Source organism: Anoplophora glabripennis, unplaced genomic scaffold, assembly GCF_000390285.2.
Source record: "Anoplophora glabripennis isolate ALB-LARVAE unplaced genomic scaffold, Agla_2.0 scaffold251, whole genome shotgun sequence".
NCBI classification, from domain to species: Eukaryota; Metazoa; Arthropoda; class Insecta; order Coleoptera; family Cerambycidae; genus Anoplophora; species Anoplophora glabripennis.
The window spans coordinates 432528-449553 of record NW_019416333.1 but is presented as its reverse complement, the minus strand read 5'-3'; the positions used below and the strand labels follow the sequence as shown (position 1 = coordinate 449553).

Genomic DNA, 17026 nt, shown 5'->3' with positions numbered 1-17026 from the left:
GACCCAATATTTTAAAAGAATATTTTGTCTTAATGTGATTTAAATAAAATAATAGATTTTCCTGTTACGTCATACCTACATTTGCATATTGAAGTCGACATATCTCGAAAACAAGTAAATATTGGAAAAAACTTTATATTACAAAAATTACTCAAAATTTAACGACCTTTCAGGTGAACCGCATCTCAATGTTCCAGGAATCAAAACATTTTTTAGTCACGCCATCGCCACGCCATCTATACATAAAGATTTGAACTAACAATTCTAACTGCAATTTGAAGCCATTCGAGGGACCTAACAACCCCAGTATCAGGAAATAAAATAAATTTCTTCATTTCGGAGATATTGGCAGCGGGAGTGTTAAATGGCACACCCTGTATAATAAAAAAATCTACAATTTTTAGTAAATTTACTCTGTTGACTAAAGTATTTCAATCAACGTTTACTACGTAAAAAGAGTACTTCCGATATAATCTAATATGAAATTTATCTGAAATGACAAATGTCTTATAAGGATGTCTCTTGCTGAATCACTTTGTCTTATATTTACAACAAATATTATTATATACAGGGTGATAATTAAGTATGTACAATAAATTCAACAGACGATTATTTGAGTGATTTTTAAGACAAAAAGTTCGTATAAACATTGGTTTGCAGTTGCTTCGTTTTCAAGATACAGGGTGTTAAACTTTTATAAAAAAATTACTATTTCGTAAATATCTTAAATACCCTGTACCCAATTTTATTGTAATTTGACAGTGTTACTCGTAGTGTTAAGGAGCTAATTTAACCTTAACTTGATTAGATTTGTTAAGTCCAGTGGCGTCTCCAGCGGTACCTTAACGAATATTTTTGACAAAAAAAATGTACACCACTGACTTTTTGTAATTTTTATATTTTTTTGGGTTAAGCAACTAAAAATACAACTTTTTTATCTGTTGAATGTTTTTCGTATCTTGATTAATTTTTGGAGAAAAAAATAAAATCAACTTAATTGCATATCTCTGGACCACACAAGGAACATTATTTTTTTGAGTGTGCCTATGCTTTCCAAATATTTTTTTTTAGATAAAGCAGAATTCCATTTTATTTTTTCAAACTTGCAAGATTTTGATTTGGGTCCTCGTTTACGAGATACTGTAACTTTTTTGGATACGCGATATCGATTTAGTCGAAGTTAAACATTATTTTTGTTGTATTAAAGATTTGAGTCGTTATTTATTTCAGTTTACTGAATAACATGGAAATGATCATCATCAGTAAGCCCCAAATCAAAATATGTGGTTTCAGCCTAATGTGCTCTTTACCTCGTACAATTCGTTTCTTTAACTGTTGTTTAGTATTGGTACCATATAAATTTTTTATAAAATCCCAAAAATTAAAGTCAAACGTCGACTAAATTGATATCGCGTATCCAAAAAAGTTACAATATCTAGTAAACGAGGCCCCAAATAAAAATCTTACGAGAGTGGAAAAAATAGAATAAAACGCCGCTCTATCTAAAAAAAAAATATTCGGAAAGCATAGGCGTACTCAAAAAAAAATTAGGTGGTTCATGGGTACTGCAACCCCCCTCCCCTCCGTTCACGCTTTGATATTTTAAACCAAAATTATACAAAAAGTGTGCCGATATACGATCAAAATACTATATGCTAAATTCTCTACAATCACCGGAGTCATCGATAAAAATTAATTTTTTAAATTTTAATTTATATATAATTAATACAGGGTGTATTTTGAAAATGGGGTTCCAAAATGAAAAGTTTCATAAGAAAAGTCGCACTATTTTAGTCCAAAGAATATATGGTTAACTGCTTGACCACTAATTTGTAACACCCTGTATATGGCGCACTTCAAAAAATTGTTAACGTTTCTAAAATCTGTTTTCCTCTGAAAATTTCTATTTATCCGTTTTTCAAGATATCTAGATTCTGTTCGTATTTAACCTTGACATATTTGACAGATTCGCAAATCATTATATTCAAATCTTCTCCAAAATGGAAGATCACTTCGACATAAGGTCTCTACCTTCTAATTTTGGTAAGAATTTAAATATGAAGAAGACACGTCTATTCAAAGATCCAATTTGTAGTGTCTGAGTCACACCCCTCCCATGTTATCGAAAAATTGAACGAGAAAAGGAAAAAAGCCCACAGTGCAGTGCTAGAAGAAATATGTTTAAGAAAGAAAGAAATAAACATCGAAATAGAAAAAGAAATTTTAGACAGATCTAACAAAGCAAAATCAAAACTGAAGCGGATAAGAGACGACACCGATTACTTCATATATCTCATCCAACATATGAGAGATCACGTCAGGGAAAAAATAAATAACCGGTTAAGAAAATCGGAACTGAATAAATTTTATTTTTAGGAGTTTGACGCAGTTGAACCGAATTATTTCCAGAATATTAGCAAAAAGGTCTTAGACTATAATGAGACTAGAAAAGCCAATGTGGATGAGTTTTATGACGCCTTGGTTGGAATAGAAAAAAAGCGAGGTGACGAATTAAAGTCGATGTTAAGGGAAACGTATGAAAAATTGACGAATATTTCCTACAAGCTACCCTTTGAAGTGGAGGAATTTTTCGAAAAGGAAATTTTGGTGAGAAAACAATACATAAAATCAAGTAAATGCTTTTATTTTATTTTTTCAATGAAGCACCAGGTTTCAGACGAATAATGTTTCCTGCATTTGCTACAGGCCAAAAAATATATCTATATGTAATTAGAAATTTATACAACTATAGCAGAATTGAATATAATTTATATTGAAAATGCACTTTACTCCACTGGAAAGAATTTCACTCAAATTTCACTCAATAATGTATCAATTGAGTGAGTGAAATTTTCACTCTATTAGTATGAGTACAACTAAGTGAAACTATTGCATCAGAAATGAGTAAGTTTTACTCAAATCAAAAAACTATCAATTGAGCGAATTTTGACTCTATTCTGAGAATATAAAATCAATTTAGAGTTGACTCTTTTTCTAATATGATTTAAATTTAACTATTAGGTACTGGAAGGTCTCTCACCTCAACCCCTTGTAGCTCTTCAGCACCAAAGACTTTATGTCTTATTCTCCCAAAGGCTGCACAATGTCCCAGAAGGTGGACAGGGATCTCCACATTTCGGGCATAGAGGGTCCTCCTCAATTCCTATTAAACTTAAATACCTCCTAAGTCTGCTGTGACCTGTCAGAATCCCACCATTTGGTTTAGGGCTCTTCGACTAAGGCTCAGCAGCCATCTCGTCTTGGATTTGCTATCCTCTATTTCTCCTCCAATTCTGACCTAAAGTTTGATAGGTCCATTTATTGAGGGTCCTATTGATGCCGCCTCGTGTGATACCTAAGATTGGTTCAGGTCCCTGTCCAGGTCCCCTGGACCCGAGACGAGCTTGATCAGCCCTCTCGTTACCAGGGAAACCCATATGGCCTGGGACCCAAACCAACTCTACCTCTCTTCGTCTGGCCAATGGCTCTAGAGCGTCTCCACATTCCTGGACAAGGGCAGACCTAGTCCTCGGGGAGCTAACCGTTCTGAGCACGGCCTAACTGTCGGAGCAGATAAAAATCTCCTCTGCACAATTCCTTACATCCTCCTTGCTTGCTACCATCAAGATAGCAAAAACCTCGGCCTGGAAAACTGTAGCATACATACCTAGTGAAAAGCTTGCCTGAATACCGCTGCCTTCTAGATAAATTCCTGTTCTAAACATACGACCTTTCATTTTCAGAGAATTAACCAGCTAACACTAAACAATTATAACAATTATGTGGAACTGCAAGCCGAGTTGAAATTACAAATAGAGAACGACATGAAAATGTGGATGCAAAAATTATACGAAATAAAGGAAAAATTTCAGAAGCATCTCAAAGATGTTGCTACCCAGCAGTCAGAGTAAGTGAGCATTTTGAAAGTTAATACAGAATATTTTGCGAAATGTCTTATAACTAAAACACGAGTTTTTTCCTGTAAACTATGAAAACAGAGGACGATAGACCCAGAGTTTAACTTAGAATACACAGTGTCCCGATTATACTTAAAAAAACTGGAGGTTAAATGCCTGGGAATAATTTTTTATTTTCTTTAAATCGTCTAAAGATAAAAGATGTAAAAGTTTGTACGTTACGTGAGAGCGAAATCCATGCGATAGAGAAAGATGGCTATAATGAAGGCGTCTCATAGTCACCGCCTGTTTCGCCCTTCCACAAATAAGATCCACTTCCACTTGTAATTCAGCGACCGGTGGTCATCTTTGTTTTCATCGTTTGCCCTTTCTGTAATATATGTCACTACTTATACAATTCCGACTTCGTATTCCGATATGTTAATACAATCCGTTAACAGAGGGCAGCACAATTTGTCTAAGGTGAGGCGCAGCCCTAGAAAGAGTGATGCCAGATCTACAGATTTTTTTGGAATTGGGGAAATAGGGAATTTTGCTTTATTTCTTGGGATTTTTAAGTCATTTTTAAAAAGTATACTTAAATAACAACTGAATGAACTTTAAATGCAGCTGAGCACTATTCTCCATTTGAATAACTTATCAGTAGGGGAAACAAGGTCACTAGATTTACAAACAGAGGTATCTACTAGATACTGTAAAAAGTTTTCTTTGTTACGCGTTGTACTGCCCTCTGTTAACGATGGTATTAACATATCGGAATACCGAAGTCGAAATTGTATAAGTACATCTATTAAAGAAAAGCCAAACGACGAAAACAAAGCTGACCACCGGTCGCTGAAGTACAAGTGGAGGTGGATCTTATTTGTGGAAGGGCGAAACAGACGGTGACTATGAGACGCCTTCATTATAGCTATCCTTCTCTATCGCACGGATTTCTATGACTTACTTTATCGCTCTCACGTAACGGCCGATGAACCATAGGGACTTTCCGACCCTGTATACTATGGATATAGTAAGGCGCCAATATTCAGGATGTTTCTGAAATAAGTGCGTTCCTTGAGAAGGGTGATAAAGGCCACGAAAATAAGCGTAAATATTAAATTATTTTATAGAAAAATTCAAATATTTCACGTGACTATTTGACTTTTTTTTAATTATAATTATATTCAATATCTTGATTACTTATTTATAAAAACGCAATAACGCATCGTTGTAAAGATTTCCCCTTTCTACTAAGGAGACAAAAATTCAATATGGCGTCTATAAGAAAAACAAAAGTTAACTACCTCTCAGCGCATATTTTTAGAGATACGTTAATGCTGACACCAAAAATCGATTCCTCACATCATTTAATATCAGACTACACATTTTTGTCCTAAAATTTTGAAAAACAAGTGATATAAGACTAAAAAAAGAAATAGCATAAAATCGGTTTTCTTCGAATATCTTCGGAACTATTCAGAATTTTCTTAATTTAAAAACGAATCCGTGATCGCCATAAAATTCTACACATTTTTGCCCATTCAGCCATTTCTGTAAAAATAGGAAAGATACCTTTATAGGACAATTAAAAGTTGTGACCCTGTATAGGTTTATTGTGTTTGCATGATAGACTCAAATGGAACCAATAGTAATAAGAATAATGCGATGACAATTAAAATATTCAAAATAGAAAAAAAGGGTCACAATTTTTCTGAATTTTGTTTCCTGGAATTTCATGACTCTATCCGAAATTTTCGAATATTGGCCATGTTTGACCAAATTTTGGGCAGTATTCGGGAGATGAAAGGGATAAAACCTTTTGGAATCGAAAAAGGAAGATTAAGAAAGAAGAAGAAGAAACCCCTTTTTTCTGAGACTATCAATTTGGTCAAATTTAACCAATTCGAAAATTTGAAAATTGGACCAGTGTATTCATTGACCAATTCTGAAACGTTTTATCTTTTAAAAATGTCCGAGAAAACTCGCCTTACTCGAGTAAAACCGTCGTAAAAATCTATTGCCACCTTTTTCCGGTTCAGCCGCTATTTTGGTTTATCAAGTGACTAAATCATCATAGAATATGACATAAAGCTTTATTTCCTTTAGACCATACAAAATGGTCCTATACGGAAGAAGTCATGGATAACGCCTCTCCAATTCTGGTCAAGTATAAACGAGACACCCCGTGTATTACGTTATATTGAAACACCTTGTATAAGTTTGTTTTAGCGAATTCAAAACGAGCTCAACAGCCAGTTACATAGACACCACCTTCTCCCGGATGAACAGAAGACTGTCCGAATACGACGCGATGAAGATGGTTCTGGAATTCAAACTAAGCCAGATTTACGTGAAAGTCGACCTGAAGAACATCAGCATCTGGCTGCAAGACGTGCAGCTAACCATGGCTTGCCTAGGTGACCATATCGTTGCGAAATAACATCAAATAACGTTCGAACCGTTCTAGACAGAAGCGCCAAGTACATAGTGAACATCTACAAGGCGGCCATAGTAGTCATATTCCACAGGTTCTTCAGAGAATTGGAGGATATAAAAACGTCCATGCTCGATATCGACATGCTGAGCCGCGAGGAAATAGAACCGTACGAGTGTGAAATATATACACCCACAGCTGAAGAACTGAACCTTAAGGATGAGAAGGAATTCCAAACAATTAAGGTTCGAGCGTTTATAAATATAACGGGTGTTACCAAAAAATGGGTCAAGTTAGGTTCTTCGGACGAAATTAATGGATCGTAATGACATATTTCATTTAGGCGCCTCTTTTCCAAGTTACAGAGTGTTTACTATATACGCAATTACAACACATGTTTGTAGTGTAACTAAAAACGTTTGCTTCGCGTGTCCAGGTCAGACCTATTTTAATATTAAAAAAAGTAGTTGACAGTTTTTTCATGCAAAATAAAGGATCACAATAATGCAGTGTTCATGATGAAAGGAACAAATTCGTTTAAAATGTAGGTAATTATCTTGTGAAAAAACGCTGGGACGCGTCGATTAGTATTTTTAGTTGAGGATTTTTTGACATAAGAAAATTGTATACAGGGTGTCTCAAGAAGAACATAAATCATTAATTTTTTTTAATGGAACACCCTGTATATTATGCTATTTTTGAATTGTACGGCAAATTCTGAACACTTTTTGTATAACATACCATATCTCTAAAATAAGCGGTTTTCGTAATAATGACGTTTGAAATGTGATAAATGGAAAAAAATTAATCTTTAGTCATAAAACTGTATTTAAATAACAATTGCTTTATAATAAATGTTCAATGTTTTGTCCGTTTATTTCAATACATTTTTGTAGTCGAAGGATTGTTTTTCGTTGAACGTTTTCAATTACCTACCTCTACTGGAATAAGTCTTATTTCCTGGCGTATTCTCTGTTTCAAGTCATCAAGATTATTTGGTCTATTCACATAAACTTTATATTTCAAATAACCCCATAAGAAGACATCTAAAGGGGTTAGATCTGGTGACCTTGGTAGTCACTCAATAGGACCTCTGCGTCCAATCCATTTATTAGGGAAAATTAAGTCAAGAAATTGTCGAACAGCAACTTCAAAATGAGGAGGTAGGGGCAAAAAATCCGCAACTAAAAATACAAATCTGCGTGTCCGAGCGTTTTTCCACAAAATAATTACCTGAATTTTAAAGAATTTGTTCCTTTCATCATAAGCACTGTATAGTAACTTTTTACAAAGCATTTTTTCTTCAACTTTTAATCTGAACCACTTAATAAAAAAAACAATACCTTTGCTCCAAAAGTATTGCGGGTTGCTACAATTTCTTACTTGATTTGAATTTTTAACTAAAAGTGTATCAGCAAGGAATACGTCTGTGCAAAATTTCAACTGAATATTTTAAAAACAACACATGGTCATTGATAAAAGCCTTTAAAAAGGCAATTATGACACAATAAACCTGTAAAAAAACTCTTATTTTCGCCCCATGGATTTATATTTACAGTTTGCCTCAATTCTTGTAACACCCTTTGTTTACTATATATATTCTGTTCTTCTATAGGAAGTTTGGGGCAAGCTGATCACCTCTATAGAAGACTCCTTGAACGAAACCTACGCCTTCGTGAAGAAATCAACGTATCTCTGGGACAATCATTTTGTTAGAATAGAAGAAGCCCAAGAATTGGTTTTGGAGGACGTCAGCAACACCATCGAGAAAAATATAATTACAGAAGAAGTAATGACATTAAACGTATTACTAAACAAAACTGTACAGTTGCATCTTGTAGGGCTTTGAAGGCAAACTAAATATTCTGTTGGATAAGTTACGACAGTGCCCTACAGAGCAAAAACTTGAAAAATGTTTGGGTGACGTCAGGAAAGGTTTGGACAAAGTAGAAGAACTGTAAGTGACCATCAATACTCAATTTAGAAGTAAAGTAAATCTTTCAAATGCCCTACTGTCTTATTACACAGTATACAAAGTATTTCATATCGAAATGTATGTTCATACTGTAACGGAATAGTGAATGAGAAATGACTATTTGAAAAAGTTTTGAGTCAATATTTACGGACTTAAAGAGTACTCTTTGAATTTTTACCTCCGAAGGCCAACAGATTCTTGAATCCTACACTATGTTCCAGTATTCACGAAGATATAAGGTTACTATTGAAAATTTAATCAAATATAAACTCCTTTTGGAATCCTCACGATGATTTAATTATAAAAAACCACCACCATTACTTAGAACCGTTACTTGTAACCGGTTATTGTGGAACCGTTACCTTGGAACTGTTACTTTGGACTCCTCCTTCCTTGAAACCGTTCCTTTGGAAACGTTCCGGGTAAAACCGCACTTCAATACCTTCAAAAGTTGTGATCAAAATAAGTTTCAACAAAAATTCGAGTATCGCCTTGTCCAAGGACATTTAAATAAAGGGGACTATGCATGTCACAGTCTATCTCATATGTTGGGTGAAGCTAGACAAGGGGAAAGCAGAGGGCTTTATTTTCATCCAACTGATGCGCGCGATTACATCTCCAATGTCGTACATTTTGGATGGGTCAAAATAAAATATTTTATAGTCCTAAGTCAATATATTTCAACAGCTACTCAGTATTTTTATAATAAATATATATAATATTTTTATAACTTCTTGGAATCCCAATAACTGTAACCATTTCTTTCTTGTTGCACCATCCCCAAGCATCCTAAAAACGTTCACATTTCACTTTTAGAATACTGAGGCAAATTTTCAGTGAGACATAAAAATATATTCCCAAAGGAGAACATCAAATGGTTGAATGAATGCAACTTTCAGTTGATTGCATCTTCGGTATTTTTATGTATAAGTGAACCACCACCATATTTTTGCTGTTGTATTTATTCAGTTTTTATGCTCGTGCATTTAGTAAAATTGTAAATATATTTTTGAAAAGGTTTTTGTCGTAGAGGAAAATGAAAATGATGAATGATTAAAATTTGTAATGTTGGGTATAAGGGATAACATTGAAATACCTATAAATATATTAAATATAAATAATGTCTGTAACTTATTTGTGGTGCAGCATTTTCCTTTGATTTTAATGGCCAAACGTGGTTCATATTATTGTTTTCTTACTATTTCAGCAAAAATTTTAAAAAAATACCAAGTCAGTTTTATAAAATTTTACCGTTATTCAAATAAAAGTTACCCACACGCACGACAATGGCCACAGTTGCATATACATTCCAAAGTCACCTTCAAGCACGCTTACCTGTGGAAGGATAGCTGATGTGGATGTTTATAATCCAATTTCTTACAAATTCTGCACTGTCTAACCATATTCACACCTTAAAAGTTTATCCAAAATACATGTATAAACACTAATCACGTTTCACTTACTAAAATCACAACTATTTTCTAACAAGAGACGCCATATTCTGCCAACCACGGCAGAACGAACGAGGAACACGCTACAAATTATTGCGTAGTTGCCAAGTCTTCAAACATGGCAAATATGAAAAATGAAAAATAGTTTAATATGTACAGAATTTAACAATATTGTATGCATAACTTAATAATACTATCCTATAATAATAATTTTCACAATTGTGATGAAAATTGCGATAAAAATATTAAGTACATTTCCAGTATAATTATACAGCTGACAACAATGATACAATTAGACTGTGAATAGACCAGGCTTCATCTAGAAATGTAAATAAATAAGTCCCCTTTATTTAAATGTCCTTGGCCTTGTCAATCCGTAAATTTTTTATTGGTCAGCGCTTTTCCGCCTAGGATGCGCCCACTTTGTTACAGCATGTACAATTCGTCACGAAACCTCCTATAGGTACTACATCCACAACGGCGAGGAACAGAAAGTCACCGAGAAATATAGAGAACTCGTGGATATAGCGATAGACGTGCTTATGGCAGAAATAAAAAGGTTTCTAGTATTACATCCTCCGGACGAAGAGAAGGACCCTAAGAAGCAGAGGAAAAGGGCCAGCCAAGAGAGTCACGTGTTCGTGGACCCCACCGAAGAATTGATACCGCACCAGATGCTGTTCTGCAGATACGAAGTTGACGCTCTAAGTAACTGGATGTTTGGGTAAGCCTAGATGGGGCCCCAATCAGGGATTAATCTAGCTTTGTACTACAGTCATTGAAGCCGAAAATCAGCTGTAACCTCCGACTTCTTTGAAACTGCATGGATTTGCATGAAAATTTAGAATAAGGCTCAACTTAGTCTCAAGTTCAAAAGTGACATAAGCCCGATTGACGCTTTTTGTTTTTAAGGGATAAAAACTACGTACTAAGTGATAAAAAATTGAACAAATTAAGTTTTAAGCATTTTATTGAGAAAAATCTTGTTCAAGCACAATGATTAAATAATGTTGCATGTTCTCGAACATGTTTTATGATATATTTGATCTTTTCGACCTTTTATTTAACCCTTAAAAACTACCCCTATGCAAAAAATTATAAAAAATTACATTTTAAAGATTTGGAATGATTAAATCGTGCAATTATTTAAAATAAAAGTTACCTTATAGCTAATAAAATATTTTTTTCCTTTCAACCCCTAAAAATCACCTCTGTATTGACAAAAATGATAAAAAATTACTTTTTAAAAGCTTGGAATGCTTTAACGGTGCAATTATTTAAAATAAAAATTTCCTCATTGCTTATGAAAGAATTTGTATCTCATAACACTTTTCAACCGTTATAAATTACCCCTGTGCTAAAAAAATTATAAAAAATTACGTTTTAAATCTTGGAATGGTATAATTGTGGAATAATTTAAAATAAAAATTCCCTTATATTGCTTATGAAAAAATATTTTACTTTTGCCATTTTCAACTCTTATAAACTTAAGGTATATAAGGTATAAGTTATGTTACATAAAAAATGATCATAATCCCATGGAGAATTGAATAAAAATACAAAAAAGTGGGGTTTCCATTTAAAAAAGTTGGCCTTGATTTCATAACTTTTTTTTGGGCCACCCTGTATAAATAAAAATTGCTTCATAAAATGCGCAACTAAAAATATAATTCGACGGGTCCGAGTGATTTTTCAAATAACGAACATCTGATTTTTAAATAAATATATTCCATACTTTTGTATCGTATCTTTCATAGTTTCAGAATTATTATATAAATAAGGCAATTTTTTTTAATAATGAAAAATACGTTTTCAACTTTTACCGTACATTATTAAAAATATACGCATTCTAAACCGGTCTAACTTCAGGATCGTGTAAAAAACACTAAAACAAAACTAATTGTAAAGGGTCTACGATTAATTTTAATTCTGATGGAAATGGTACAGCGTTTACTGCTCATTTATGAGCAACCCATCTGTTTTTGACGATAACTCCTTCAATTTTGCTCTACTTAATCAACTTTTATAAGTGCCCATTTTGAAGGTCTTTTTGAGTACTACAAAAAACTCCTGGAGTGTAAAATTAATCCTTTTTCCGTCATTTAACGTTGAATACATCGATTCGAGTATTCCCCCCAAAACAAGTTCCCTTCCACTAACCATATTTGGCTTTGTATAGGACGTACACACACTTTTTAAAAAACGATTTTCTTTATTTATTTATAACCTACATTTTTGTTCATTACACTTTTTTTAACAAAATGCGTAGTTTTTGAGTTATTCGCGAAAAATACCTTGAAAAGGTGTTTTTTTCACTCAAAATTCCAAGTTTTCAATCGTGAATAACAAAAAAACTATTGATTTCTCGAAAAAATTCTCAGAATATTTTTTACTCAAAATTTGATTCTTTATCGATTTCCAGTGTTATTTTTGAAAAAAAAATGTCCACCCCCAACAGGGTGGAAGTGTCAAGCGGCGTATAATGTTCATTAGCCTTTTCTCTAACTCTCTGCCAAATTTCAAGTCGATCGGTTCAGTTTCAAAGAATTCGGAGGTGAAAAGCTTCAATGACTGTACTAATGGTAATATCAAAAAAAAATGACCCAGCAAATTGATTTCTCTGTATTTTAAATAAATTTCGACTACACAGGGTGTTCCGTTTCTTCCTGTCTTTACCCAACTTCATTTTTTCACATGGAATAACATGTATATTATTGCATTTTTGAAATCCTAAGACAGATGGTGTTCTACATTACCTAATACATTTCAAATAGAAAAAGTAGCATGTGCGAGATATAAAATACAAAATTTGTTACGTCCGAAGATCGAAACCGACATATGGCTGGTGGTTCTGCTGACGAATGATGTTAGCTGTTAACTTAAATTAGTTTATTTGTCTAAATACTAAATAAAAATATAAGGGTATAAGGATAAGGGGAACGGGTAGCAAAGAAACTTTTTATTTAGGAAAACATGACATTATTTTTGTTAGCTAAAAATTAATAAAATATTCATTTTCAGATAAATATGTTGAATTTTTACCTAAATTCTAATATAGTTAAAGTAATGGAAAAAACAGCATCAATAATGATAAATGAAATACACGAAAATAAATAGTTGGTTGATGGCTTTTAGCCAAACAAAAAACTAAACCCCTAAAAAACTTATCCCCACTTAAAGATACACCCTGTATAAAGTGTTTCATTTGAAAAAACGAAGTTATATAACGCCCATAAGAAATGAAACATGAACTCTTTTTGGAAACATTTTTTTCGGTTATTAATATTACCAGAACTATGGAAGAATCTGTCTTCCGGACCAGTCAAAATGCTCTGCTTTTTCTAGACTGTGGGAAGCAATAAACCACTACTTAAGTTGCGGCCGAGCTGAAATCGCTGCTGACGCGGAAGAGTGGATTAAAAGTCAATGTGGCAAAATAAAAGATCGACTGAAAGTCAAACTTACCCTATTCAAAACGAGGTACGAAAGGATACAATATTCTATATACGAGAAACGGCTGGAGGAGTTGACCTGCCATTCTAACAGGCTCCAGACGCATCAAATGGTAATCACGGACAAAAACAACTAATTATAAGGGCGATTTATAGGAACCCGGCAATATTTAAAGGTAGATTAGTGTGCACTGTAAAAGCCCACATTTAAAGTTAACAGTAGCAATTTTTACTCCTCAATGATATTATGATTAATAAAAAATAAGGATCGGGAGTAGAGATGTTATAAAAAAATCAAAACAACAATGTGGTGTTTATTTCAAAAACGATTGCTCTCAACTTATATTATATTAAAGAATTTATTCTATTAAGTGATTTTAAAATATTTTGGGATTACTTAAAATATAAGTGAATCCATAGGATGTAAGTTTGGTAATAATAGTATTCCATCTATCCCTGGGATTTCAGAAGACAGTGCCATAAAATCTATAAAGAGGCTAAAACCAAATGTAACTGTGCGTCCAGATAATATATCAGCCTTTATTATAAGACAGCTGTTCTATTCTCCAAGCCATTATCCATCTTCAATCGAAACCTCGTATTTAACTCATCTCCTAACTTATGGAAGCAATAACGTATCCAATCTAGTGTGGTTTAACCAATTCATTGGTGAAACTTTGCACCAAAAAAATCAAGTGTAAATTATTTACACAGAATTCTCCAGAACATTCGATAAATGCTGGTTTGAATATTTTTGCATCAGTAAATCTCTTTTAGGTTTGTTAAAATCGACTCTCCCATCGCGTTCAATTTGTACAATACTGTTGCTACAAATCTGAGATATTTAATCGAATATTAAGCATGCCTCAGAGTGCGTTACTTGGCCCACTGCTTATTTCCATTTTTATTAATAATATACATATTTAGATTTTAGCATATATAGCAGTGACAGTAAATAATCGATTACCTTTAAACAAAACTTTCCAAACAGCCACTGATCGAATACCAGCGGTTCGAAAGGAAATCTCACTCATACATAATACCAGGTGTATTCAATTCATGTTGTACTATCTGCAAATTTTTGTTAGGCCGTAGAATTAGAACTAAAGAATCTAGTGAAATCTCAATATTTAAACGAAGATAAGTACAATGACGTCCTCAATACCTTCGCTAATAAGAAAGACACAATCATCCAGCATATCCTAAATGTGAACAAATCCAGTCACATCCGAAGGTTCAAGGAAGGTTTGAAAGTAGCTACCGAGGATGCTATGAACACAATTGACTGTATATTAGAAGACGCAGCCAAAGCGTGCGACGATTTGGATGCAAAAATAAAGATCTCCACCATGAAATTTAAAAAAGCGATAAGGTAGTAGCTTTATCTTAAATCTTCTACATATTTTTTTTTTTGTAGATTATTTTCAGAGGAAGGCAACTATGATGTCGAGGAAGCGAAAATAGTGCTAAAGACTTTAAATAAAGTAGATGCGTCCGCTGAAAAGAGTTTGGAGCTCATTAGGAAGGACAATAAATCTGTGCATAACAATTACAAGTACAAATTAGAAGCCAGAAACCTGGAAGCATCAACAAGGTCAGTGAGGAAACGAACCCTGCACTGTAGGGGTCGAGAACTATCGATGGTACTATCGTTTTCGATTGTGCCTTCTGTAAATAAATATGAAACAATTATTCACTTCAAATGTTATAATAAATTATAACTGGTCCGTCACTGACAGTGCTACCAATACACAGAAAAAGAATCAACTCGATAGACAAGATACAGCACGAGCAATTTGAAAATTCCCGTTACTTTTTGGTCAAACCTTAGCACCTGAGGATGTAGCACAGTCTTGACACTGTACCTAACGAATTTCTTGACTTTCTTCATTTACTATCATAGTCTGGTTATATTTACCGACCCTGACACATTATAACAGCTTATTTGGTAACAATTCTAGTATTCAAGAGATAATAGAAGAACTCGAACACAACGAGAAGAACATCGACAAAATTGTACACCTCCAAAATGAAATCCGCAACTTGGTTATTTCCGTGAAAACTTTAACCATGAGGCTGAAAAAGATGCTCAAGAACTTGACAGAGGCATCCACTAAAAAACTAGGAGATACTGAATATTTACCAATCTTTTTGGACAAATTCGAGGAAATCGTAGAGAAGATAAGCAAAGACGCGCCATTTTTAATACACCCGGAACCCGTCATTTTGTTCTCTTTGGGTTTGCACAGTTTCCTCTGTTTTGGAAATAAATTAATAGCGTCTCTTTTTAGTAAATACGGAATGGCCCAACTCAAGTTCAACGAACAACCATTTTGAAGATTTTACCAAGTACATCTTTGACACAAAACCACCCGAGGACGATGAATGTTTTGTGTCCAAATTGAATAACTCTTTGTACCAGTCTTTCAGTAACATACAAGTGGGAGCTAAGGTAAACAGATATGACACTACACCTTTTCCAGGTGTCTTCAGAAAGCGTAATTTCGGATTACATTTTTATTTAATTGGGTATTTCCACCACGACGAAAAGAAAAATATATAAGAAATAAATTCGATATCAAGGAATCACATATACTTAGCTAAGAAAAAATAACTCAAATACTTTTCAGGTAATCATTTTATTTTACCAAACCTTTGAACCCAACTCAGATTCACCCAATCAACCGTTGCAAACCGTTGGGCTGTACCCAGCAGGCTCTTTGTACCAATCTGGGTCCCTCTCAACTCCTCTTCTTCTATAAAACGAATCTTTCACGATCTGTTGCCTGCCGAAGTTAGTCTTCTTCATGTTTTTCGCGTGGTTCCACGTCTTCCAGCCATACTCGAAGCTGGAAACCTCAGGGAAATAGTACCTGTCGTCCGGAAGCAATTTTATCCGTTCGTGAAGGTAATTTTTGCGACCATCCTTGTTGTCACCAGTGTAGATGAGCCTCGTCACTGCTCGATCCACGGGCTTCATAATACCTTGAGGCATAACATCAAAAAAATGTTAGGGTGTGTATGGGGTCGCGCTGACAACCGCATGATGGGTTGCAAGGTTTGGATAAGTCTCGATACTTGCGAAATGGGTGGAGTTGATCTCGTTAGCTTGTAGCGAACTGTTCAGCAAGCCAGTAAACTTAGTTTGGTTTACAGGCTTCCACGGCTTGTGTCAGTGATTGAACGATGTCCAGACTGCGCGTTATGAACCAGTGCACAGAACATATGTAAATACCGACCAGATGATTTAATCTTGAGTTTCAGAGTTCCTTCTGAGGGCGATATATTTCTTGTAACTTTAAGAACGGCATGGAAGCTTGCAAACCAAGCTTAATGTATTTCTTTCTAAAGTGACACAGAATCCACCCATTGATGACCATTTCTTACGAGAATTTGCAGGATCAAAGATAAAATGTAAGAGACACATGGAAAAACATCTTAATTGCATTCGAGATTTTAACTAAACTGTTCATACAATAAAGAATAACCTTTTATATTAACATTTATACATACAAGAAACGATATAGAAGCGCAAACAATCTCTTACCTTTTATAGGCTTCGGCTCGATTAAGGGAGCATCGTCCGTTTTTATCCTGGGAAATCTCTGCACATTTTGGTAACTGTCTATACGGTCTTTTTTGAACTGTTCCTTTACCTCTTGAGGAACTACCCTGGTGGGTTCTTTGTTCGCTATGCGATTCAAGCGGTCCATGTTCTTCGTGAACCATTTCAGACGAAGTTTATTTTCCTTTTCTATGGCATTGACCCAGGCGGTTATCACGCGAGGGTCGAGACCCCTTTGATTCGACCCCAT

The 17026-nt window shown here is 34.3% G+C and overlaps 1 protein-coding gene across 1 annotated transcript; it reads right to left on the bottom strand.

Annotated features, from left to right (window-relative positions):
• Positions 1–15891: 15891 nt before the first annotated feature.
• On the bottom strand, positions 15892–17026 carry LOC108909510. Its single transcript, XM_018713877.1, has 2 exons — positions 16759–17026; positions 15892–16196 (listed from the first exon to the last, which is right to left on the bottom strand). The coding sequence occupies exons 1-2, from the start codon at positions 17024–17026 to the stop codon at positions 15892–15894; spliced, it is 573 nt and encodes a 190-aa protein (XP_018569393.1).